The 27,175-nt window shown below is 38.1% G+C and overlaps 1 protein-coding gene across 1 annotated transcript in view; it reads left to right on the top strand.

The window, feature by feature from the left end:
- The window catches only part of DYNC1LI1 (dynein cytoplasmic 1 light intermediate chain 1), a 93,103-nt gene that overhangs the window by 3,642 nt on the left and 62,286 nt on the right, over positions 1–27,175 (top strand). The window contains exon 2 of the mRNA XM_053714258.1: positions 14,386–14,459. Coding sequence (XP_053570233.1) covers positions 14,386–14,459 — 74 coding nt within the window. The remainder of the gene's footprint in view (positions 1–14,385; positions 14,460–27,175) is intronic.

Below are 27,175 nucleotides of genomic sequence, written 5' to 3'. Positions count from 1 at the left end.
AATTCCTTTAGTTTACTAATGTTTAGTGAAAGTTGCGCTCCTGTTTCACTTCAAATGAGTAGCAGATATAAATGCATATTCTACAGTGATTAACTACTGTATCTTTATTTGGAGCAAAAAGGGTTTGTTCAAGGAAGTGTAACTGTGGCTCTGTTTAGCCCCTTTTAATGAGTTAAAGGGGTCAAAATAAAACTTTTATGATTTAGATAGAGCATGTATTTTTTTTTTAAACTATTTTGCCAATTAACTTGTTATCAGATTTGCTTTATTTCTTAGTATCCTTTGTTGAAAAATATACCTAGGTAGGTTCATGCGCAGCAATACACTGCTGGGAGCCAGCTGGTGATTGGTGGCAGAACCCGTATGTCTCTTGTCTTTGGCTTACCAGATGCGTTCAGATAGATTGCAGTAGTGCATTGCTGCTCCTGAGCCTACTCTTAAACAAATGATACCAAAAGAACAAAGACATTTAAAAATCATATTACATTTAAAAGTTGTTTAATTTTTTTTTGCTATTTCTGAATCATGAACATTTAATGTTGACTGTTCTATCCCTTAATCATATAATAAAAGAAGGGTATTTGTTTAAGGAGAAAAGGCTCACATAGGACATTTTATTGTTACTATAGAATATGTGTAAAACCTGGCAAGGACAAGCTCTTTGAAGACCTGAGTTGGATAACCCTGATTTGGAGCATCACAGCAATATTACTAAACCAGTCCACATTCTCACACTTTATGAAGTGTATTTCCCCTTTTCCAGCAGCCTCTATAGCCACACTGTGAATTTGTTATCATTTAGGGCATTATTTTCTTGGGAACTTACAAATAAAAAGCCATGAACACCAACATATAAAGTATAAAGTAATGGAGCAATATTTGTGTCAATGTAATACAATAAATGTATAATGACAACAAAATAAGACAGTGTTGTATAAATATAACAACCAAGTTCATGAAGTGCAGTCATATAGATCAGCACAGGTATAAGAATGAGGCCTGGCATCTCCGCTTTACACCATACAGGCCCTGGTAGTCATTTTTGTAAACTCGGGCAATAAAAAGTAGGGGCGTCACATAGTTTGATCCTGTGTAATATGTCACAGTGAACATAAAAATATGTGGGGAAAGGAGATTGCAGGCACTGCTCATGAAGGTAAAAATCCAATAGTTATTCCAAAATAATTTTGGCAAGTTAAAAAGACTAGCAAGTCAAAAAATAAGCACAAACACAAGACATAATACAGTCAACTAACGCGTTTTGCGCCCCCTACAGGCGCTTACTCATGGACATAGAATATAAAAAGATGTATCTACTCACAATGGAGTTGCCACTAAAATGAATAGTGCTTGCATGTAGGCTGACTCTCACATCGATCAGCTCCCGGAAGACACCCGGCAACTGCTCCTTTTTATCTGTAAGGTGAGCGCACGCCTGAAGGATTTCGTATTTTCCATAAGTGAAAAGTATTTTATTTTTATTGCAATGCTTTTCTCAGCTAGAGGTATTCATTTTAGTGCCAGTAGATACATCTATTTGTATTCATTGTGTCATATTACACAGGATCAAAATATGTTGTAACCCTTCTTTTTTTGCTCTAGTTTACAGAAACTTTCTATTATCTGTTTACTTACATTTAACAAAATTCAAATGTTCTCTCAATCTCTTTTGTTGAAAAGCAGGGACGTAAGCTGTGGAGTATGCACGTTTCTGGATCACTATATGGCAGCAGTTTTTGCAAGAATGTTATCCATTTGCAAGAGCTCTAGACGACAGCTCTATTTCCTGTCATAGTGCTCTAGATACCTACTTACGTATCTCTTTAACCCCTTAACGACCAAGGACGTACGCCACACGTCCTCAAAAAAAATACAGTTAATGACCGAGGACGTGTGGCGTACGTCCTTGGTCTGGAAAGCAGCTGGAAGCGATCCTGCTTGCTTCCAGCTGCTTTCCGGTTATTGCAGTGATGCCTCAACATCGAGGCATCCTGCAATAACCCCCCTTGGCCATCCGATGCAGAGAGAGCCACTCTGTGGCCCTCTCTGTACCGGACATCGATGGCCGGTTTCGTTGGTGGGTGGGAGCCAGTCTGGGAGGCGGGTGGGCGGCCATCGATGGGCCGTATCATGTGGAGGGGGGCGGGATCGTGGGCGGGAACGCTGGGTGCGCGCGCGTGCACGATGGTGCGCGCGGGGGTAGGAAGCGGGTGGGAACCGCTACACTACAGAAAAGTGATGGGAGAAAAGTGGCAGTGATTGCCAAATATAATTACATATATGTCGATCTGGGAGGGGTGGTGGGTTGGTCTTTGGGGGGGGGCAAGCTACACTACACAAAATTATTTAAAAAAAATAATAAAAACATATTTTACTATAAACTGGGTACTGGCAGACAGAGAAGCATTTACAACCATTTGTGCCATAATTGCACAAGCTGTTTGTAAATGATTTCAGTGAGAAACCTAAAATTGTGAAAAATTTTACTTTTTTTTTTTTATTTAATCGCATTTGGCGTTGAAATGGTGGCATGAAATATACCAAAATGGGCCTAGATCAATACTTAGGGTTGTCTACTACACTACAATAAAGCTAAAATTAACCCTACAAGCTCCCTACATGCTCCCTAATTAACCCCTTCATTGCTGGGCATAATACACGTGTGGTGCGCAGTGGCATTTAGCGGCCTTCTAATTACCAAAAAGCAACACCAAATCCATATATGTCTGCTATTTATGAAAAAAGGGGATCCCAGAGAAGCATTTACAACCATTTGTGCCATAATTGCACGAGCTGTTTGTAAATAAATTCAGTGAGAAACCTAAAGTTTGTAACAAAATGTGTGAAAAAGTGAACAATTTTTTTTATTTGATCGCATTTGGCGGTGAAATGGTGGCATGAAATATACCAAAATGGGCCTAGATCAATACTTTGGGATGTCTTCTAAAATAAAATATATACATGTCAAGGGATATTCAGGGATTCCTGACAGATATCAGTGTTCCAATGTAACTAGCGCTAAGTTTGAAAAAAAGTGGTATGGAAATAGCAAAGTGCTTCTTGTATTTATTGCCCTATAACTTGCAAAAAAAAGCAAAGAACATGTTAACATTGGGTATTTCTAAACTCGGGACAAAATTTGGAAACTATTTAGCATGAGTGTTTTTTGGTGGTTGCAGATGTGTAACAGATTTTGGGGGTCAAAGTTAGAAAAAGTGTGTTTTTTTTCCATTTTTTCCTCATATTTTATATTTTTTTTATAGTAAATTATAAGATATGATGAAAATAATGGTATCTTTAGAAAGTCCATTTAATGGCGAGAAAAACGGTATATAATATGTGTGGGTACAGTAAATGAGTAAGAGGAAAATTACAGCTAAACACAAACACCACAGAATTGTAAAAATAGCCTTGGTCCCAAACGGTCAGAAAATGGAAAAGTGCTGTGGTCATTAAGGGGTTAACAAAGCCATAGTGACAAAGCAAATTTGATCATAAAAGCAAATTGGCTTTTTGACTACATGATTATCTATCTCACATAGGTTCAAATATTCCAGGCTACAATTGTGCAAGGTTATATAATTAATCAATGTTATAGAATTAATCTCACACTACTAATTATTCATTTCAAGTGTTTCAGCCACATCCATTGCTAACAGGTGCATACAATCAGCACATAGCCATGAAATCGCCGTAGACAAACATTAGCAGAACAGTGGTTCGTAGTGAAGAGCTCAGTGTCTTTTAAACTTGACACTGTCATAGGGTGCCACCTTTTCCACAAATCAGTTGGGGACATTTCTGCCCTACAAGATCTTCCTTGGTCAGCTATAATTGCTGTTATTGTGAAATAGATACTTCTAGTAGCAACAACAACACACAAACTCTCAGGACGTGGCTTTCAAGTGCTGAAGCGTTTAGCAAATAAAAATGGTTGCGTCACTCACTATAAGAGTCTCAAACTGCCTCTGGAAGCAACATAAGCACTAGAACTGTGTGTCAGGATCTTCTGGAAATGGGTTCCGTGGCCGAACAGATGAACACAAGCCTCACATTAACATGCACAATGCCAAGTGTCAGCTGGAGCGGTGTAAAGCTCACAGTCACTGGACTCTGAAGTAATGGAAGTGTGTTGCATTACTAAGTATTGTCTTATATTTTCTGATTGACATCTAGTTAAATGTAAATGGATTTCTAAGGATTTTGTTTTCACTGAATAAGTTTGATTATTCATGGACTTTAGGAAACCCAACATGAAAGGCAGCTTCAGATACTCATCAGCATTGGAATATTAGTTGTAATTGCTGTTAAAAAAGCATGTAAAATTAAGGGGCCATTATAGTGAATACAATTATATGCTTTTATAATTTGCTAGAGTATGTAATTTTAGAGCTAGTAACCATGCAAGTCTGTGTGTCTGTGTGTTTAACCCCTGCAAATGGGGTACACTTCAAACATAGTTAACGTACCACTTGGAAGCTGCAAAGAACCACTGGTTCTGAGCGAAAATGACTGTTAAGCCAATCCGAAGCAGTCTTTCCCTTTGCTGACTCCAGACTGCTGTAACCACCAGTTGCCTTCTGTTTGCTTGGTAATGGTAGCTTCAGTCATATAAAATGGGATTTATGGGTTAGGACAGATCTTTAAATATGACTCTTAGAATATTACCCTGGCTCAATTTTTTTATTATGCATATATCTGTATAGAAAAAAAAGTTGTGTGGTTTCAAAAAAGTGTGAATTTGACTTCTGAATTTGCTGTAAATTTATTTAGTGTTTGTTCCTGAGTGCATCATTGGTCCTATTATTTGTGTTATAATTATGTATATTGTCTCCAGCTAAAAACAGTTTAGCATTGCAATCAAAATGCATATGAACATCAGAATGACCAACAGTTGAGATTGACACACTTTACTTGCAACATGATTTTTTTTTTTTAACCAGATGCCCCTCAGGGGACTTATCTTTGCTTTGCAGGTACACGAGAAAGCAGACATTTCCCCTGCCTAATTATTTCATGTTACCAGAGAATATTATGAGGGCCTAAATTTTGTTGTCCTGAGATGTTGGTTATTTTGGATATGATTATTGTGTAATGGACATATAAACACAGAAGTATGGTTATCTGTAGGAGAGAACATTTTCAGTCAACAAGTTTCAATAGATGCTCTTTGGCTCCAGATATTCCACTGCCCATACACTGGATAGCCGTGCAGAGAAATGATCAAGTTGAGAACATTAGAAACTTGTCCACTTAGGCCTTAGTACATGGAGGTAACTATACTTTTAACCTCTGTCACTGTAGTTAAACACAAAGATAAAAAATAGCCAGTCAGCCAATTAGGAATGGCAGTTTAATGACACACCAGCCAGACTTTACCAATGTGCCTAACCTCTTTATGGCTTTAACTAGGATCAGTAATTCAGAATGTAAATACTCTAATGAATAAAAGTATGCAGCTTTAGCATTAGGATGTCCTTTTGAAGTTTCTCACCTTGTGTGCCCTCACGGAGTCAGGGCCCTTAGTCCTTCCATGATGGAAGCTATGCTGGGTTTGCAAATGCAGATTTTTCCTGACATCACTAGTCCTTTAGGAACCTTAGATGAGGGTCTGATAAACCTTCAAGGATGTACTGTGCTAGAAGCTGAAACAGATGTTTGGTTGCTGATGCCATAATTGTGCTTGAAGATTTTGTTTTGCAAAGAAGAACATCTTTGTTATTTTACCATTTAGGAATTTTACATTCTATTACCATGTGGTATCTTAACATTTTTGCATCTGCAGTTTACTTATGTAATGTGGCTTTGGTTCAGATCCGATAACTAAAAGCTAGCATTATTTAAAACATAAACTGAACATGATATAGAAAATTTTAATTAAAAAAAATATTTATTAAACTGTGTCCCCCTTTCCACATTTCCTCTGCAGTACAAGCCAGGAGATGAGATTTGTGTATACCAATAACTCTTAGCTTCACAATAAATGTTCACAGCCACTGTATAAGCGGTCAAGATTTTGTTATACCTCTACTGGTTCATCTCCAGCTTGGAGGATATGACGGTTATGATATGAAGGTTATAAAGTGTAATGGGGGGAAAAAGTGCAGAAGACTGTTTGTCTTATGGGAGCTTTTAACTACAAGTTTCTGAGTAACTCCCAAATGTAACTAATATACTGCTATAGTGATATTTCCAGATCTTCATTTTCCTTTCCTTACTCTTTATTTTACTCTTGCAACTAATTCCCAGTTATTAAATTGGATAGTTAAATACTCATAGTCAATGTACTTATGTTTATCATATTTAATCTGTTTGTTGAAATGAATATATGTATATAGAAGTAGATGAAAACATGTTAACGCATATTTATGCAAATTCATTTTTAATAAGGTGTTATATACTGTGTATTTACTGTAAATATTTCACATTCCAATGTTCTGCACATAGCAGAATATGTTCTTTGCCTTTTTAACCCCTTAAGGACCAGAACCGTACCCTGTACGACGCTGGTCGTTATGTCCTTAAAGATCAGCGACGTACCCTGTATGACGCTGCAGTCATGGGCTTCTCTCTGCCGCAATCTCGCTAAAAATAGTGAGATCACGCTATTTCTGCATGCCCCACGAGTGGGACACTGCAGAAATAGATTTTCAGAGTTACTGATGCAGAGAGGGCCACTCTGTGGCCCTCTCAGCATTGGGCAGTGGTGTTGCCGATCGTGGATGGGAGTGTAAGGAGGGTGGGCGGCCCATCGCTGGAGGTAGCGGGTAGGACCGCTGCGATGTGTTTAAAAAAAAAAAAAAAAAAGCTGGCAGGGAGGAAGTAGCAATGAGGGGGATCCTATGTGGGATCTATTGAGGGAAAGGGATTTGGGAGGGGGGGCAGCTATACTACAGAATTTATTTTTAATTTTAAAATTGCCTAATTTTTAGCAAAATTTATACTGGCAGACAGCTGCCAGTACCTAAGATAGTGGCAAATAGCTAGGGGGGGGGGGGGTAGTTAACTGTTTGGCAGGGATCAGGGAGGTTGGGAGGTAAGGAAGGATACTACCCTGCAGAAAATATAAGATTAAAAAAAACAAAAACAACTTTTTTTCTGATACTGGCAGACTTTCTGCCAGTACTTAAGATGTGGGTGACCTGTGAGGGAGGGAAGAGAGCTGTTTAAGAGGGGTCAGGGAGGGATCAGGGGGTGGGATGTGTCAGGTGGGAGGCTGATCTCTACACTAAAGCTAAAATTAACCCTACAAGCTACCTAATTAACCCCTTCACTGCTGGGCATAATAAAAGTGTGGTGCATAGCAGCATTTAGCGGCCTTCTAATTAGCAAAAAGCAATGCCAAAGCCATATATGTCTATTTCTGAACAAAGGGAATCCAAGAGAAGCATTTACAACCTAGTTACACAGGAAAAACCAATGGCACTACTAATATTGGTAATTATCCCTTAATAAACCCCGTCTAGTAAAGAGGATTTAATAACCACAATGTATGGGGTATAGGTGCTTGGTGTATTGGTAACGACTTTAATATTGGAGAGAGTAAAAAGAGACCTACTCTTGACAAGAATACACTTTCTAGAACTCTGGTTTTAGGCAATAAAATGTAGCCTGACTAACAGCTATTGTTAAACCAGCAAATTATATTAGTTTGGACTTGTGGAAATTGGTAAAACTTAACTTTTTAATTAGTTAATACATAAAATAGGAAAAATATTTAAAAACACACTTTGTATCCTCTAGTAGTCTAGTAGCATAATCTATAGTATGGCTCGTGCTGTCAAATTTAGAAATATAGGTTGGGAGCGAGTAAGATTACGTGGTCACTGGGTAGTGTGACTCTTGTAAAATATCTGTATATCCTACAGACCTTTACAAAAAATGTTACGCAGTACCTTTAATGTAATTTATATTTACTGAATTCAGGTGAGCTACATCACTCTGGATGTAACCGTCAAGTGTTAATTAATGTAGGCTCATGTCATAAACCGTTTATGAAGGCTGAATATGAGTGTTCATGCTTGATATTGTGTATGTGATACAACTCTCTATATGGGTCAGTATTCTGCACTATGGTAATAGCCGTTTTGTAATTCCCAATTGCTCTCCTGGGATTGGCTAAAACTTAAGCGACCCCATCATCACTGCAGCATACATTTGCACACCACTATATATCAGAAAACGCCCAAAAGTGTGTCAATCGGCCAAAAAAGCCTTGTATTGTGGATCATATATTTATGCGTATTGGATATATTAATTGTTATTAATTGGTAAAAGAGTATCTTTTAGTCACACACCTCTACAGTTTTAAGTGCAATGTAATACAAGTGAAAAATTCAATTTAGTAAGAATGTATCTTTTGTTATATAGAAGAGTACAATAGAGAATTTGCGATTGTTGAAGTTAAATATGCAGAAAATAATTTTCAACCGATTTAACTATGAAATGTAACTTTAGTACGAATATTTTGCAGCGGTTCTTGCTCACAACCTAAGATGGAGTTGTCACTAATAAATCAGCTCAGTATATATGCTGTAGTAATAACGGTGTATTCATGTAGTACCCTATTACTATACTGGGATTGGCTAGACGGAATTATGTAGATCTTTGAGTATTACACTTTTCTATTTACACATAGGTGTATCAGTGTACAACTTGTAGCATAGGGGTAAGCTTGTGATTATATATGTTTAAGGTCGTATTGCCATAGAGGTTGAATATAGTGTAATAGCGGTCTGTAGTAAATTAGTACAGATATTTTTGTTAAACACAAATCTCTGGAAATTAAATATAGTACACTACCCTTATGAATTGCATTAGAAGTGTAGCTTTTATTGTATTAAGGTAATCCACAAAATAGTTTGCCATTATTAGTTTTGCTTGTACAAGCAAAAACAATCGAATGGCTTTAAACTTAGAACGGTGACTTAGTGAAGATCGTTTATAGCGGTCATTGCTCACACAGGTAAAGTTACTGCTACTGATTCAGCTATGTTTGTATGGGGCCCATTTAGTCTAGGTTCCCCTTGTAGAATTTATATTAAATCATTCGCCCAACCTTAGTACCGGACAGGAGTCACTCTAACATTAAATTTAAACTAAGTGAGTAGACTACAGTAATTTGAGGATAGCCTAAGGGTGACTAAAAACACAGGAGCTCCTAGGACTCCTCACCAATACTCTAACCTTCCTGACATGTTTCACCGTGAACCGACTTTTTCAAAGGACAAATGTGCCGCTCGGTAGTCGGCTTTTTATGGCATGTACAACCATGCCCACAAGTCTGTCATACTCTTTTGAGGCATTCATTGGATATCGATACCGGCCTCTATTGTGTTTGTCAATAAAGGCTTGCAAAGGTAATATTAATATGCCGAAATAGACTAATAGTCAATGTTTTATTATTATTATTATTATTATTAGGTAGATAGAGGGAGTATGGGTAACATAATGTGTATAGTTTAACCCCAGTTGATATCGTTACATTACCTTTGACTGCTGCCTTAAATTTATATTGCTCTATCTTTTGCATGCATAACTCATGTAATAAGATACCAGATAAATTACATGAGACGTGAAATAATCGTCTAGTGTGTTTAAACCATAAGTTTTAAAAGGCAATATGTATAAAAAAACAGCTAGAATCGCTAGACATATAAGTGAATGTGTCAAAAAAACTACGTGCTGATTAAAACGTGTATCAAGTGCAGGGTGTACCTTTAGCCTTTATGTGCTGGCTCTTGTAACACTAATGATTTAAATGAGCAAAATTTGTTCTCATAGAATTTGATACCATTTAATCACTTATACATTCATTATAAATATAATACATAAGGATTTGCACTCTCACTGACAACATATACAAAACAACCAGGGTGCTGGACAAGGTAATAGTATAAATGTTAATACAGACCGCACTCACTGGATTTCATTACATGTGCATCAATTTTTTTATTGAAGGAAGATATGTATATATATATATATATATATATATATATATATATAAACTGTAGCAAAGAAGCACTCACTGAACGATTCCAACTGTGACAAAAGACTTTAATTCAAACGAGTGACGTTTCGGGACAATAACAGTCCCTTCCTCTGACAAGCTAACAATGTGAAAAAGCAGGCCTTAAATAGGCTCCAAAAATACCCTCCCCATAAGTGTGACCAATCACGGTCAAGGTAACAAAACCTATCTTACCCAGTAACGAATAGTGATCGATATTACAATAGTGCAAAGTCAATTAATCAAGTGAGATAAAACATAGGACCCCGTGTTGCTAATAGAGTGGGGGGAATAATCACAGTTCAACCCTTTCTAATCAGCTGCTAAACGACCATAAACAAAGGAAAAAACGAAGAAACAACGAAGAAAAAACCATATTATGTGAGGATCGTAATTCAACCAATCAGTGTGATCCCAGTCATGTAGATCGTAATTCCACCAATGGGCCGTCATCAGACTTGTGGGAATTATAATAGTACCAATCAGCAGCCTATGGTACTATTATAATTCCCACAAGTCTGATGACGGCCCATTGGTGGAATTACGATCTACATGACTGGGATCACACTGATTGGTTGAATTACGATCCTCACATAATATGGTTTTTTCTTCGTTGTTTCTTCATTTTTTCCTTTGTTTATGGTCGTTTAGCAGCTGATTAGAAAGGGTTGAACTGTGATTATTCCCCCCACTCTATTAGCAACACGGGGTCCTATGTTTTATCTCACTTGATTAATTGACTTTGCACTATTGTAATATCGATCACTATTCGTTACTGGGTAAGATAGGTTTTGTTACCTTGACCGTGATTGGTCACACTTATGGGGAGGGTATTTTTGGAGCCTATTTAAGGCCTGCTTTTTCACATTGTTAGCTTGTCAGAGGAAGGGACTGTTATTGTCCCGAAACGTCACTCGTTTGAATTAAAGTCTTTTGTCACAGTTGGAATCGTTCAGTGAGTGCTTCTTTGCTACAGTTTATCTATTATCTTACAGCACCCTGACAAGTTGCATAAGTTGGTGAGAGTGCACTTACACCATCACTTGAAATATATATATATATATATATATACACACATACATACACACACACCTATATTGTACTAAAATACCATCAGATATATATTTGTAGATATGTATTGATGAATAAATAGAAAATATTTCCTTCTATTTGTAGGACATTGGAATGTGAAATATTAATATTTTCTTGTTGTTAGCGCACTTGATAATATGCAATCGGGTTTGTGCATGAGTAGGGTTCCCCCCCATGGGGAATAAGTTAACACGGTCACGGTATTCTAACTATATGGCTTTTTGCGTGCATTGGATCAGCACCACGCAAGTGAAAACGTTTTACTTTCAAATTGTAATAAGACTACTTCCCGACACGCGCAAAAAGCTTACTTCTAGCAGAGTTAACGCGGGAGTGATTAAATTCCCCTCCACTCGTAATCTGGCCCAGTGTGTCAAAACATCTATAGATAAATACCCTGGGGTGTCTAAATTCTACAAATATATACTTTTGTGTAGCAGTTTTGAATTGGATGACAGCTATTTAGCTTACATTCCAAGCATGGCAAATTTAGCTTTTTTTCCCCCTCCCATTTTCAGTATTATATTCCTATTTATTGTTATTTTATATACTCCTATAAAAACGTATCACTAGAAATAATAAAATACTCAGTCCGAGTCCCCACTGTGAACAGTGATAATGAGGATTGCAGAAGCACCACAATTCAGACTGATGATAATTCTGCTGAAAGGATACACAACACGGGCAGCTCTTTATGATCAAATTATTCTAGATAAAAGAGAAGGTAAGAAGAAGGCGCTGCAATGGCGTATTATCTCTTGGATATAGTCCCACAAGTAGTAAATAAATCCCCCAGGAACTCTGAGGAAGCGAGTTGATCTTGGATACACAGCCTAGACGCGTTTCGCAAGTTTATTACTTGTGAAAATTTTAATATATTTTATCCTGAGTTCCTGGATGGTGTTTGGTGTATGCTTTGGGAGATCAGGACTTTTTATTTATACCGGAATTAAGCCAACTGGATAGCTTCTAATCACCCATTACTCCTTATTATGCACTTTGAGATAAGTGCTGAAAATCTGAGTATCCTTCCAAAGGGGATATCTACTACTTGTGAGATAATATCTTAGAGATAATACGCCATTGCAGCACCTTCTTCGTATCTTCTCTTTTATCACTTTTAAGGCTTGTTTGTCTGTAAAACAAAACTGTGTATAATATGTATGGGTGCACTTAAAAGGAAAGTCAAGTCCAAAAATTTTTTTTCATGATTCAAATAGGGTATGTAATTTTAAACACTTTTCCAATTTACTTTTATCACCAAATTTGCTTTGTTCTCTTGGTATTCTTAGTTGAAAGCTAAACCTTGGAGGTTCATATGCTAATTTCTTAGACCTTGAAGGCCGCCTCTAATTTTGATAGTTTTTCCACCACTAGAGGGCGTTGGTTCCTGTGTTTCATAAAGATAACATTGAGCCAATGCGCATGAAGTTAACTAGGAGTGAGCACTGATTGGCTAAAATGCAAGTCTGTCAAAAGAACTAAAATAAGGGGGCATTTTGCAGAGGCTTAGATACAAGGTAATCACAGAGGTAAAAAGTGTATTACTATAAATGTGTTGGTTATGCAAAACTGGGGAATGGGTAATAAAGGGATTATCTATCTTTTTAATCAACAATAATTCTCTTATCTTTTGTGATTGAGAGACAGAGCATAAAAAAGTTTCCAATTTACTTCTATTATAAAACATGCTTTATTCCCATGATATTCTGTGTTGAAGAGATTCCTAGGTAGGCATCTGGATCACTATCTAGTGCTGCCATCTAGTGCTCTTGCAAATGGTTAACATTCTTGCAAAAAATGGGCTGGCTCCTAAGCATACATCCCTGCTTTTTAACAAAAAATACCAAGAGAACAAAGAAAAATTGATATTAGAAGTAAAGTTGTTTAAAATTGCATGCTCTATCTGAATCAAGACAGAATAATTATGGGTTTTATATCCCTTTAACAAGAGAGTGAAACAAATGGGGAGCAAAAACCATGCTATGCATAAATATGTCACATTAAACACTAAATAAATGTTAGACATAATTGTGTTTTCAAAACAAAGATCAGCCTGAAAATAATATACAGATTTAAATTTATATATATAAATACATATTAAAAAATAAGTGTATAGTTTTAGTGTCTTTAAAGTATTAAAATTAGCTCCCTTCTCACCTAAGACCGATTAGGGACACATGTAAATGAGTCACTAGTGTGCAACCTATAACTGTATGGAATATAGCAGTCTTAAAGGGACAGTTTGGTCAAAATAAAACTTTCATGATTCAGCTACAGCATGTGATTTTAAACAACTTTCCAATTCCATTTTTTATCATCAAATTTGCTTTATTTTTTTTGTTGAAAGCTAAACCTAGGCAGGCTCATAAACTGATTTCTAAGCTGTTGATCGACCTCTTATCTCAGTGCATTTTGACAGTTAGACACTGATAGTTCATGTGTGGCATATAGATAACAACATTGTGCTCACTCTTGTGGAGTTATTTAAGAGTCATTACTGATTGGCTAAAATGCAAGTCTGTCAAAAGTACTGAGATAAGTGGGCAAGTCAGCAGAGGCTTAGATACAAGGTAATCAGAGGTAAAATGTGTATTAATATAACTGTTAGTTGTGAAAACTTGGGAATGGGTAATAAAGGGATTATCTATCTTTTTAAACAGTAACATTTTTCAAGTAGACTGTCCCGATTAAGTCTGTGCTTCCTTTTAATAGGAATTGGAAAGCCCACAATTTTCAGAGTTAAATTACAACAAAAGGGGAAAACAAAATAATGAAAGTATATTGTTTTTTTACGACCCACAAACATTTTATTGTACAGTCTCATAGTGTTTAACTGACTAGTAGTTATATTCCAGATCATAGCGTATTTTGACACTGAAATAAATATTCACCATTTTGAGATCCTTATTATATGGCATTTAGATGTTGGGCAAACTTCATCAAAGTGAGGATAAGAAAATGTCAACAACCAAAAAAACCTCACAAAATATATCACCAAATTTTTATAAAGGGTTATGTGCCAATAAAGTCACAACTTTTCATATGTGCGAACAAAATGACTCATGTTCATTTGCAAATCTTTAATATATGCTATTTCTTATATTAATATCACTGTTCTCATATATTTAGGGAAAGTGGCGCATGTAATAAGCACTGTTTTTAATCTTGCCAATTTGTAGGTTGCGTGAAAGAGAGAGCGATGATATTGTTTGTCAGTAGGCCGTAATGGCAGTAGCAATTAAGCCTGATTCATTTCTGAGAATGCAATTTTTCCTGCACAGGTCATCTATCCTGAGTGAGGTGTCAACACGCTCACGGTCTAAGCTGCCATCTGGGAAGAATGTCCTGCTGCTTGGTAAGTCAATATTTTGATGATTTTCTACTTATTCTTCATTAATCTACTAACTTTTAAAATTTGCTTGCTTTTCATCCCTGGCATCTAGCACATATGAGGATTTTGATAGCTGATAAGTAATGAGCTCTCAAACTGAGATGAGTTGCAAACTATAGAGGTTCTATATTAAATTGTGTGATTATAACATTTACTCATTTTAAAGTAGGAACTTTAATTAAAAAAAAGTGTGCTTTTTGGTAACTATTATAATATTTAGGGAATGTTCTTTACTCGCCACCCAAAAGTCGTTGGCTAGTCATTTTTCAATCTAAACTGCTTTGGAGCCATAATTGGCACACTCACTCTGCCCCTCCTTGTGATTAGAAATTATAGTGAGAATAGCCAAATTAGAGACACACTAAATGTTGGGACAGAGGTAAAACATAAGAAGGCAGATCTAACAGTGCACAATTCAAAGCGTGGGGATTATTTTGTAAATTGATTCAATACACCAAAAGAAAAGACTTGATAGTCTATAAAACAATTTATATACACACACAAATAAAAATCCAGATGGAATGAGTTAGATATAAAGGATAACACTGTTAGGTTATAGTACAGTTATAGCATAAAATATGCTAACAGTGTTATCCTTTATAGAACAAATAAGTCCAAAGAGTCGCCAATGTAGATAAATAAAAGTCCAAATTTTATTCAGGATTCATATCCAAATTCATTAAAAGCATATGAAGGTAACATCAAAGGATGGTGGAAGATACAAAACAGGTCTATGATTACGGCTACACTTTGCCGAAACATGTAAGACCTGTTTTGTATCTTCCACCATCCTTTGATGTTACCTTCATATGCTTTTAATGAATTTGGATATGAATCCTGAATAAAATTTGGACTTTTATTTATCTACATTGGCGACTCTTTGGACTTATTTTTTCTGTTTATCTAGAAGGGTAAGGAGCCCTTCTGTCTTCATGTTGCCTTGCAGCCACGGGTGGTTGTACCTTTTCTGAGCACTGCTGTTATGTGTGGAGGAGGGTTGAGTGAGTAGTGCTGCTTGGAGTTGGTGCTGTTCAGGAGCTGACGTAGGACCACGCAAACAGGAAGTGCCATTGCGCATAGTTGTGCAGCCTCGCAGAGGTGAAGGCACAGAACGCCGAACAGGTATACCGGTCAAATTTGGGCTATATTAATATATAAGCCTTTGAAGCAGGACCGGCTGGATGTTGCTGTTCCCCTGTCAAGCAGGTGAGTTCGTCTACTTGTGAACAACAAGTTTTATTACCTTCAGCATTTACACTTTGCACCTTTACCGCTACGATACCCTCCACACACAGAGACATTTCTATTTGCAGGAATTGCTATATATATGTACAACCATACAAATTTTCTGTACCCGGCACCATCATAATCTTACTGGAGTAAACTGTACGCTTGTACTATTTTCTATGTTATCCTTTATATCTTGCTCATTCCATCTGGATTTGTTTATCTGTGCTTATTAGATCGTATTTTAGATTGAGTTTATTTAATCAGTTGTAGTGAAGATACGCTATAACTTACTTTTTTAATACAAATATGAAATTCAAATACCCTTTGCCGCCCACTTAAAGGACCAGTAAACACAGTATACACGTTTATTCTGTGAATTCTTGCACATACTCAGTAGGAGCTGGTGACTCAAAAAGTTTAAATCTAAAAATACTGTGCACATTTTGTTAAAGGGATATGAAACTAGAGCATGCAATTTTAAGCAACTTTCTAATTTACTCCTATTATCAATTTTTCTTCGTTCTCTTGCTATCTTTACTTGAAAAAGCAGGAATGGAAGCTTAAGAGTCGGCCAATTTTTGGTTTAGCATCTGAGTAGCGCTTCCTGATTGGTGGCTAAATGTAGCAAACCAATCAGAAACTCTACCCAGGTGCTGAACCAAAAATGGGCTGGCTCCTTACCTTACATTCCAGCATTTTCAAATAAAGATATCAAGGGAACGAAGAAAAATTGATAATAGGACAAAATTAGAAAGGTGCTTAAAATTGCATGCTCTATCTGAATTATGAAAGAAAAAAAATGTGGGTTTAGTATCCCTTTAATGGAGGTAAATTGGAAAGTTGTTTAAAATTGCATGCTCTACCTGAATAATGAAAGTTTAATTTTGACGTGCGTGTCCCTTTTTTAAAAAGTAAAAAATAAATAAATTTTGTGAGCTAATGGTTTGGACTGTTCTCCAATCTGCCAAGTTACCATAATGGGCCTAGATCAATACCTTGGGTTGGCTGCTAAAAAATATATTTAGTTTGATAGGTAAATCTATTTCTGTTTAAAAAGAGCAACAACAAAAATGCCAAAAAATTTGGACAAGTTTTAGTCTCAAATTCACCATCCTTAAAGAGACACTTAAGTCAAAATTCAACTTTGATGATTCCGATAGAGCATGCAATTTTAAGCAACTTTCCAATTTACTTTTATCATCAAATTTGCTTTCTTCTCTTGGTATTCTTTGTTAAAAGCTAAACCTAGGTAGGCTCCTATGCTAATTTTTAAGCCCTTGAAGGCTGCCTTTTACCTTAGTAAACTAGAAATTGCTAGTTCATGTGTGCCACATAGATACCTTTGTGCTCACTCCAGTGGAGTTACCTAGGAGACAGCACTGATTGGCTAAAATGCAAGTCTGTCAAAAGAACCGAAATATGCGTGCAGTCTGCAGAGGCTTAGATCTAAGGTAATCACAGAGGTAAAAAGTATATTAATATAACTGTGTTAGTTATGCAAAACTGGGGAATGAGTAATAAAGGGATTATCTATATTTTTAAACCATAAAAATTCTAGAGTAGACTGTCCCTTCAAGGGATTAAACAGCACCATATGATGTAGCCATGTTTTCCCCTCTCTCTTTTTTTTCTATCTCTCTTTTTCTGTTTTCTCACTAAATCTTTCTCATTACTGCTCCTTTTCTCTCTCCTTCAATAAAAGTGAATAGTAGAAAGTCACTCGTGAGCTTCATTGCTCCCCACAGCCAGGAATTATGCAGATGCTTTGCAGTGTCTTGGTTTTGCCTCACCCTCTCTCCACCTCAAGGCAGATCCCAAGGAATCTGACTCTGACAAACAATATATATGGTTTTCACCAATTTAAACTGCAACAGTTGCCTTATTATTCTTTCAGTTTTTATTAAAGGGATAGAAAAGTAAAAATTAAACTTGCATGATTCAGATAGAGCATGTCATTTTAAGACACTTTTAAATTCACTTCTATTTTCAAATGCGCTTCGTTCTTTTAGTATCCCTTGTTAAAAAATGAATATGCACATATCATACACTAGTGGGAGCTGCTGCTAATTGGTGCTTGCACACCTTTGTCTCTTGTGATTGGCTAAAAAAATATTTTCCTCTTCCTGTCAGTAGTGCAATGCTGTCCCTTCAGCAATGGATAACAAGAGAATGAAGACAATTTGCTAATAAAATTAAATTGTAAAGTTGTTTAAAATTGTATGTTCTATCTGAATCATAAGACAATTTTGGGGTTTACTATCCATTTAAATACAGAATATACTACAAAGATTTTTTTGAATTCTTTGTTCCTTTGTATGAGATAATATTCTCAGCTCTAGGGGCGGAGCAAGTGGCCAACCAAGATGGTCGCAACACGCTGGGGCTCTTCTATCAAGCCGGTCTAGAGTGATATAACCGCAACCTAGATACAGCTCTTATAGGAGCAACTAACAAGCTTCGATGCCGTGGACCACAATGAAGCATAAAAGGCATTTCTCTTTCATCTGGGAAGCTTCCGACTAGGAGACGGGGCTTGGGGCCTACATCGCTACTGTCGACACGCCGCAACAACTCATGCATATGACCACAAGTCCTTACCTCCGGAGCTCTCGGCCGAAATGGAGTCGTCTCAGATGGGTGGTAGAGGTCACGCAGAAATATAGGGACCAAAGAATGAGAGAGGAGACGCATCAGGCAGCTGTGGAGTCGACAGTCACTTCATAATACAGGGCTTACGAGGCTGAGACCGCGAGCATCATGGGCGGCCACAGGGTGTGACCTGCCTAAGAGGGTACATCATAACACCGGATCTATCACGGTTTTGCTTTTGAAACCGGCAAGCGCAGCCAGTCGCATTCAGTCCCCGCTGCACCTTGGTGGCACTCGTGGATCTGGGCACGACTTTGGGGGAGATGAGCAGCTGCGCTGAGCTGGAACACCTGCAGGCCTGCCAGCCAGAGACTGATGTCCCAGCTTACAGGATCCCGAGGCATACATACGCAAGACAAGGAAACAATATCTAGGTCAAATGCAATATTGCCCTGAACTAGAGAGTGCTGTTAATATAGCAGCAATATTACCCCCAAGGCAGAACATAGAGTGATCTGAGATGTCATTGCAGAAAATGCAGCATGTCTGCAGAAAGAACAGGAACTGTTAGCACATTAACTTTTCAGTACTGCTCCACATTAGGCTGTTCTTTTTAAACATTGCTGTTCTCTGGCTGCATTGTATAAGTTTTCCTTAACAGTGCATCCAGCGCAAAGTGCTGTTTGAAGACAACAATCAAATATGCAGTAGTGCTGCAAAGCAGCAGTGCATTGATTGTTGTCTGGCTCTGAGATTTTTGCAAGCTCGTTCCCTAGCTTTTCAATGTCTGCAAAGCTGTTTTTTTCTGAATGTAAGATGTTCGTATGAGCAATGCACCTTTTTATTGTTACATTTCTATGTTAGACTAAGAGAAAATGAAACAAATTAATTCAAGAGACATTTTACAATTACTTTTTTTGTCTGCAGCTACTTTGCAATGCAATTTTAAACTACTGCACTAGATTATACAACTCTTAAATCTTGCTTTATTCTGCAGTTAACCAACACATTGCAATTGATCTGGTTCTTTAGTGTAACTGACAAATTTACAATTTTATTTTATTTAAAAATGACCTGCAGAAAAATTTTCACTAAAAAAAAATCTCATCGCAGAAAGTGGAAAAAAGTTCTGTCTCTGGGAATATTACCAATATTGCCTCCCTTGCAGAGAATATGTACGTTTCCTCCACGTTCATATCTCCTAGACCCTTTGGGAATTTATTATTTTTGCAAATACTGGAAACTGCCTTTAATGGGACACTGAACCCAAATTTTGTTCTTTTATGATTCAGATAGAGAATGCAATTTTAAGCATCTTTCTAATTTACTCCTATTATCAATGTTTTTTCATTCTCTTGATATTTTTATTTAAAAAAAAAAAAGGCATCTAAGCTTTTTTTTCTTGGCTCAGAACTCTGGACAGCAGTTTTTGATTGGTGGATGAATTTATCCACCAATCAGCAAGGACAACCTAGGTTGTTCACCAAAAATGGGCCGGCATTTAAACTTACATTCTTGCATTTCAAATAAAGATACTAAGAGAATTATGAAAATTTGATAATATGAGTAAATTAGAAAGTTGCTTAAAATGTCATGCTCTATCTGAATCACAAAAGAAAAAATTTGGGTTCAGTGTCCCTTTAACAAGCCTAATATGTTTCAGATGAGCCATAAAGTAGTTATGATCCCCAGGGGCCCAATGGTGAAGTTGAGACTTAAAGGGACAGTAAAACCTTAAAAATAATGTTATATAATTCTGCACATAGTGCAGAATTATATAACATTATATTAGCCAAACATTTATAAAACATAATTTCCCCTATTAATTTAAAAAACACAACGCTGTTTCACAGACCCGCTCTCTGCTGAGCGGGTCTGTTATATTTACTCAGCGCATCGGGCCAGCTTTATAGTCACAGCCCGGCCCGACTGCGCCATAACACAAAGTGCAGCTCGCTCCTGTCACAGGAGCGAGCTGCACTTAGTCTTATGGCGCGGTCTGGCTGGACTGTGACTATACAGCTTGCACGATGCGCTGAGTAAATATAACAGACCCGCTCAGCAGAGAGCGGGTCTGTGAAACAGCGTTGTGTTTTTTTTTTTTTTTGTTTTTTTTTAAATTAATAGGGGAAATTATATTTTATAATATTATTTTTAAAGTTTACTGACACTTTAAGACAAAAATCACAGTCGGTGTTGGTTAGATATGAGGACATCTACCTCGATATGCCCAAGGATTCTTAGGCAATGATTCATATTTTGCTGGTTATACATTGCAGCCCACACACAATACTCATCAGGTTGAATATTTGGATTTCTACATTTCTTGTGGGACAGATGTTATACTAACAATCTATTTACTATGTGTATGCACCTCTGGGAACATGAGGCCAATTCTTATTGTGTCTAGCTCTGATGTTTACCCATTACTAAGTACTGTACATATATACCCCCCCCCCCCATGCTATTAGTATTATTTTGATAGATTAGTGTGGTGCCAATGGTTATATATACAGGTTGCCCTCAGTTTACGCCGGGGTTAGGTTCCAGAAGGAATGGTTGTAAATCGAAACCGTTGTAAATTGAAACCCAGTTTATAATGTAAGTCAATGGGAAGTGAGGGAGATAGGTTCCAGGCCCCTCTCAAAATTGTCATAAGTAACACCTAATACATTATTTTTAAAGCTTTGAAATGAAGACTTTAAATGCTAAACAGCATTATAAACCTAATAAAATAATCACACAACACAGACTATATAATTAAACTAAGTTAAATGAACAAAAACATTTGCTAAACAGCATTATAAACCTAATAAAATAATCACACAACACAGACTTCACTTGCATTTTTCTGCAAACGGTTCTTTCTATGCATTCCAAACTGGACTGATTTATAGACAGGAAGATCTTGTTCCTTTGAAATCTGCTCGATAGTTCAGGTCTGGTTAAAATGATTAATTTTAGCTTGCTTGGCTTTGCTGCAACAAAAGCGGACAGCTCCACCTACTGGCTATTTTAATCAATGCACTGCTTCTCAATGCTTTTCAATAGCAGTCACATGACTGGAAAAAAAGGTTGTTATTCTGAAACGGTGTACATTGAACCGTTGTAAAACGAGGGCCACCTGTGTAATATATATATATATATATATATATATATATATATATATATATATATATATATATATATATATATATATATATATAATCCATATCCCTAGAGTTTCTTACCTCATCTAAAAAATACTACATTACCCTCTTTCCCAATATTAATTTCCCTATACTATCTTACCCTTTAGCTGACATGAAGTATCACTACAGTGCAACACTTCCGCCAATGCTTAAGTTAGTTTGTTATATATATATATATATATATATATATATATATATATATATATATATATATATATAACTAAAGGGAGTCCCATGGTTTTTTCCTATGATAATCAGTTCATATCACTTTTTTTTTTAGAGAACCTTGGGCACTTTCTTCTGAAAATGGAGGTAAAAACAAAATCTTAAATGGCAGTGTGGCGCACTTTATGCATCATTCATTGCCCAGACACACTTCAGCTTCTTAACAAGTTTATAGTAGTTTTCCCAAGGGTATAACAAATGCTCTCATTCTGTGTTTGCATTTATTAGAATCTTGGCCTGTACACTTCTAAGCATTGTATATTTCCCATTCTGCATTCTGAATTGTTACAGAATCGACTTCCCTGCAACCCATTGTGGAATTATGCATTGAGCACAAATAAATGTAAGAACATCGTACCGAGAATGTGAAATATCTGCCATTCTAGCTGTAATGTATATGTGATAATACAGTTGAAAAACAAATAGTACACTTTCAAGCACTTTAGCTTTTTAGAAAAGTTTGTTTCTCTCATGTAAACTGTTTCTTGAAAAAGAAGCTGAAGAATATTCCGATTTCGGCCGAGGGCAGATATGCTCTAGAGTGCTCTGTTCTATTCAGAGCCTCGGGCGCCGCAACTGCCTCTGGGAACCTTACCATGGGTCCCAGACCGCACGTCTTGAAATTCTCTGTCTGGGAAATTATCTATCTATCGAATCTATAATAAATAGATTTGATAGATAATTTCCCAGACAGAGAATTTCAAGACAAGCAGGCTCAGACCCATGGTAAGGTTCCCAGAGGCAGTTGCGGCGCTCGAGGCTCTGATTAGAACAGAGCACTCTGGAGCGTATCTGCCCTCGGCCGAAATCGGAACATTCTTCGGCTTCTTTTTCAATAAACAGTTTACATAAGAGAAACAAACTTTTCCAACTTTAACTACACGGAAGCAGTTAATGTGCACATTACCTAGGTGATTAGAACAGAGCACTCTGAAGCGTATTTGCCCTCAGCCGAAATCGGAACATTCTTCGGCTTCTTTTTCAATAAACAGTTTACATGAGAGAAGCAAACTTTTCCAACTTTAACTACATGGAAGCAGTTAATGTGCACATTACCTAGGTAAAGTGCAGATTCTGCACTTTAACTGAGCAAATCAATCTGCAGATTAGCTAGGTAATGTGCACATTAACTGTTTCTGCACTTTAACTGTAACATATATATATATATATATATATATATATATATATATATATATATATATATATATATATATATATATTGTTAAGTATGTTCAGTCCATGGGTCATCCATTACTTATGGGATATATTCTCCTTCCCAACAGGAAGTTGCAAGAGGATCACCCAAGCAGAGCTGCTATATAGCTCCTCCCCTCACATGTCATATCCAGTCATTCTCTTGCAACCCTCAACAAAGAAGGAGGTCGCGAGAGGAGCTGGAGTTTTTACTTAACTATTCTTCAATCAAAAGTTTGTTATTTTAAATGGCACCGGAGTGTGCTGTTTTTCTATCTCAGGCAGTATTTGGAAGAAGAAACTGCCTGCGTTTTTTATCTATGATCTTAGCAGGCGTAACTAAGATCCACTGGCTGTTCTCGACATTCTGAGGAGTGGGGTAACTTCAGACTGGGAATAGCATGCGGGGTCCTCCGCAAATGAGGTATGTGCGGTACTTTATTTTCTGGGAATGGAATTGACTAAGAAAATACTGCTGTTACCGTATGATGTAAGTACAGCCTTAAATGCAGTAGTAGCCACTGGTATCAGGCTGATAAATGTATGCGCAGTCGAGTTATATTCTAGGGACTAGAATTTGACTGAGAAAATACTGTTAACACTGAAATAATACTTAAGCCTTCTCTGCCGTGGTAGCGACTGGTAGCAGGCTTAGTGATAGCTTTGCATGACATTGAAAAATGTTGTTTTTTAATAAAACGTTTACTGGCATGTTATTCGTTTTTTTGTGAGGTACTTTGGTGATAAATCGCTTTGGGCATGATTTTTTCCACATGGCTAACATATTTTTCTGCATGGAAACAGTTATATCAGCGCTCCCACTGTTGTGATTGGAGTGGGAGGGCCCTTGTTTTAGCGCCTTATTGCGCAGTTAAAATTATTGCACAGTCTTTCTGCTTCTTCCTCCTTGATCCAGGACGTCTCTAGAGAGCTCAAGGGTCTGCAAATTTCATTTGTGAGGGAGGTAATCAGTCACAGCAGATCTGTGACAGTGTGCTGACTGTGATTAAAAGCGTTAAATCTTAATTGATATCTTATCCGTTTTGGGTATCGAGGGGTTAATCATCCTTTTGCTAATGGGTGTAATCCTCTGCTAATAGTACACTTCTTGTTAAGAATTGTTTAATTATATCTGTATTTTTGAAGCGCTGCAGCGTTTTTTATATTGCTTGTAAAACTTATTGAAAGTGATTTCCAAGCTTGTTATTTTCATTGCTAAGTCTGTTTTAACATGTCTGATTCAGAGGAAACTGACTGTTCATCATGTTCAAAAGCCAATGTGGAGCCCAATAGAACGATGTGTACCAATTGTATTGATATTGCTTTGAATAAAAGTCAATCTGTACCGATAAAGAAGCTATCACCAGACAACGAGGGGGAAGTTATGCCGCCTAACTCTCCTCACGTGTCAGTACCTGCGTCTCCCACTCGGGAGATGCGTAGGATTGAGACACCTAGTACATCTAGGCCCTTACAAATCACTTTACATGATATGGCTAATGTTATGAAAGAAGTATTATATAATATGCCCGAATTAAGGGGCAAACACGATAGCTCTGGGTTAAGGACAGAGCGCGCTGATGACACGAGAGCCATGTCTGATACTGCGTCACAACTTGCAGAACATGAGGACGGTGAGCTTCATTCTGTCGGTGACGGTTCTGATTCGGGGAGACTGGATTCAGAAATTTTAAATTTAAGCTTGAGAACCTCCATGTGTTACTAGGGGAGGTATTAGCGGCTCTGAATGATTGCGACACGGTGGCAATTCCAGAGAAATTGTGTAGGTTGGATAGATACTATGCGGTACCGGTGTGTACTGACGTTTTTCCTATACCAAAAAGACTTGCAGAAATTATCAGTAAGGAGTGGGATAGACCCGGTGTGCCTTTTTCCCCTCCCCCGATATTTAGAAAAATGTTCCCTATAGACGCCACCACACGAGACTTATGGCAGACGGTCCCTAAGGTGGAGGGAGCAGTTTCTACGTTAGCCAAGCGTACCACTATCCCGGTGGAGGATAGCTGTGCTTTCTCAGATCCAATGGATAAAAAATTAGAGGGTTATCTTAAGAAAATGTTTGTTCAACAGGGTTTTATATTGCAGCCTCTTGCATGCATTGCGCCTGTCACGGCTGCAGCGGCATTCTGGTTTGAGTCTCTGGAAGGGGCGATTGGCACAGAGCCGTTGGATGAGGCCTTGAGCAAAGTTAGAACCCTTAAGCAGGCTAATGCGTTTGTTTCAGATGCCGTAGTACATCTAACCAAACTTACGGCTAAAAATTCCAGATTCGCCATACAGGCGCGCAGAGCGCTCTGGCTTAAATCCTGGTCAGCGGATGTAACTTCCAAGTCTAAACTACTTAACATTCCTTTCAAAGGGCAGACCTTATTCGGGCCCGACTTGAAGGAAATTATTGCTGACATTACGGGAGGTAAGGGCCACGCCCTTCCTCAGGACAGGGCCAAACAGTCTAATTTTCGTGCCTTTCGTAACTTCAAGGCAGGAGCAGCATCGACTTCCTCCGCTCCAAAACAGGAAGGAACTACTGCTCGTTACAGACAAGGTTGGAAAGGCAACCAGTCATGGAACAAGGGCAAGCAGGCCAGAAAGCCTACTCCCGCCCCTAAGACAGCATGAAGTCAGGGCCCCCTATCCAGAGACGGATTTAGTGGGGGGCAGACTTTCTCTCTTTGCCCAGGCTTGGGCAAGAGATGTGCAGGATCCCTGGACGTTAAAGATTATATCTCAGGGATACCTTCTGGATTTCAAATCCTCTCCTCCACAAGGGAGGTTCCATCTTTCGAGGTTATCGACAAACCTAGTAAAGAGAGAGGCATTTCTACAATGTGTACAAGACCTCTTAATCATGGGGGTGATCCACTCAGTTCTGCGATCGGAACAGGGACAAGGATTTTACTCAAATCTATTTGTGGTTCCCAAAAAAGAGGGAACCTTCAGACCAATCTTGGACTTAAAGATCTTAAACAAATTCCTAAGGGTACCATCGTTCAAGATGGAAACCATTCGAACCATCCTACCCATGATCCAAGAGGGTCAATATATGACCACGGTGGACTTAAAGGATGCTTACTTTCATATACCGATTCACAAAGATCATTATCGGTACCTGAGGTTTGCCTTTCTAGACAGGCATTACCAGTTTGTGGCTCTTCCCTTCGGGTTAGCCACGGCCCCGAGAATTTTTACGAAGGTTCTGGGCTCACTTCTGGCGGTACTAAGATCACGAGGCATAGCGGTGGCTCCGTACCTAGACGACATTCTGATTCAAGCGTCAAATTTTCAGAATGCAAAGTCTCATACAGAGATAGTTCTAGCATTTCTGAGGTTGCATGGGTGGAAAGTGAACGTGGAAAAGAGTTCTGTTACCACTCACACGGGTTCCTTTTCTAGGGACTCTTATAGATTCTGTAGAGATGAAGATTTACCTGACGGAGTCCAGGTTATCAAAGATTCTCAATGCTTGCCGTGTCCTTCATTCCATTCCAAGCCCATCGGTAGCTCAGTGCATGGAGGTAATCGGCTTAATGGTAGCGGCAATGGACATAGTGCCATTTGCGCGCCTGCATCTCAGACCGCTGCAACTATGCATGCTCAGTCAATGGAACGGGGATTACTCAGATCTGTCCCCTTTGCTAAATCTGGACCAGGAGACCAGGGATTCGCTTCTCTGGTGGTTGTCACCGGGTCATCTGTCCAAAGGAATGACCTTTCGCAGGCCAGATTGGACGATTGTAACAACGGATGCCAGCCTTCTAGGCTGGGGAGCAGTCTGGAATTCCCTGAAGGCTCAGGGATCGTGGACTCAGGAGGAGAAACTCCTCCCAATAAACATTCTAGAATTAAGAGCAATATTCAATGCTCTTCTGGCTTGGCCTCAGTTAGCAAAGCTGAGGTTCATCAGATTTCAGTCGGACAATATCACGACTGTGGCTTACATCAATCATCGAGGGGGAACCAGGAGTTCCCTAGCGATGTTGGAAGTCTCGAAGATAATTCGCTGGGCAGAGTCTCACTCTTGCCACCTGTCAGCGATTCACATCCCAGGCGTAGAGAACTGGGAGGCGGATTTCCTAAGTCGCCAGACTTTTCATCCGGGAGAGTGGGAACTTCACCCGGAGGTATTTGCTCAACTGATTCGTCGTTGGGGCAAACCGGATCTGGATCTCATGGCATCTCGCCAGAACGCAAAGCTTCCTTGTTACGGATCCAGGTCCAGGGACCCGGGAG

The sequence above is a fragment of the Bombina bombina genome, chromosome 5, assembly GCF_027579735.1.
Source record: "Bombina bombina isolate aBomBom1 chromosome 5, aBomBom1.pri, whole genome shotgun sequence".
In the NCBI taxonomy this organism is placed as follows: domain Eukaryota; kingdom Metazoa; phylum Chordata; class Amphibia; order Anura; family Bombinatoridae; genus Bombina; species Bombina bombina.
The sequence above is the reverse complement of the archived record's forward strand: the minus strand, read 5'-3'. Positions and strand labels throughout refer to the sequence as shown.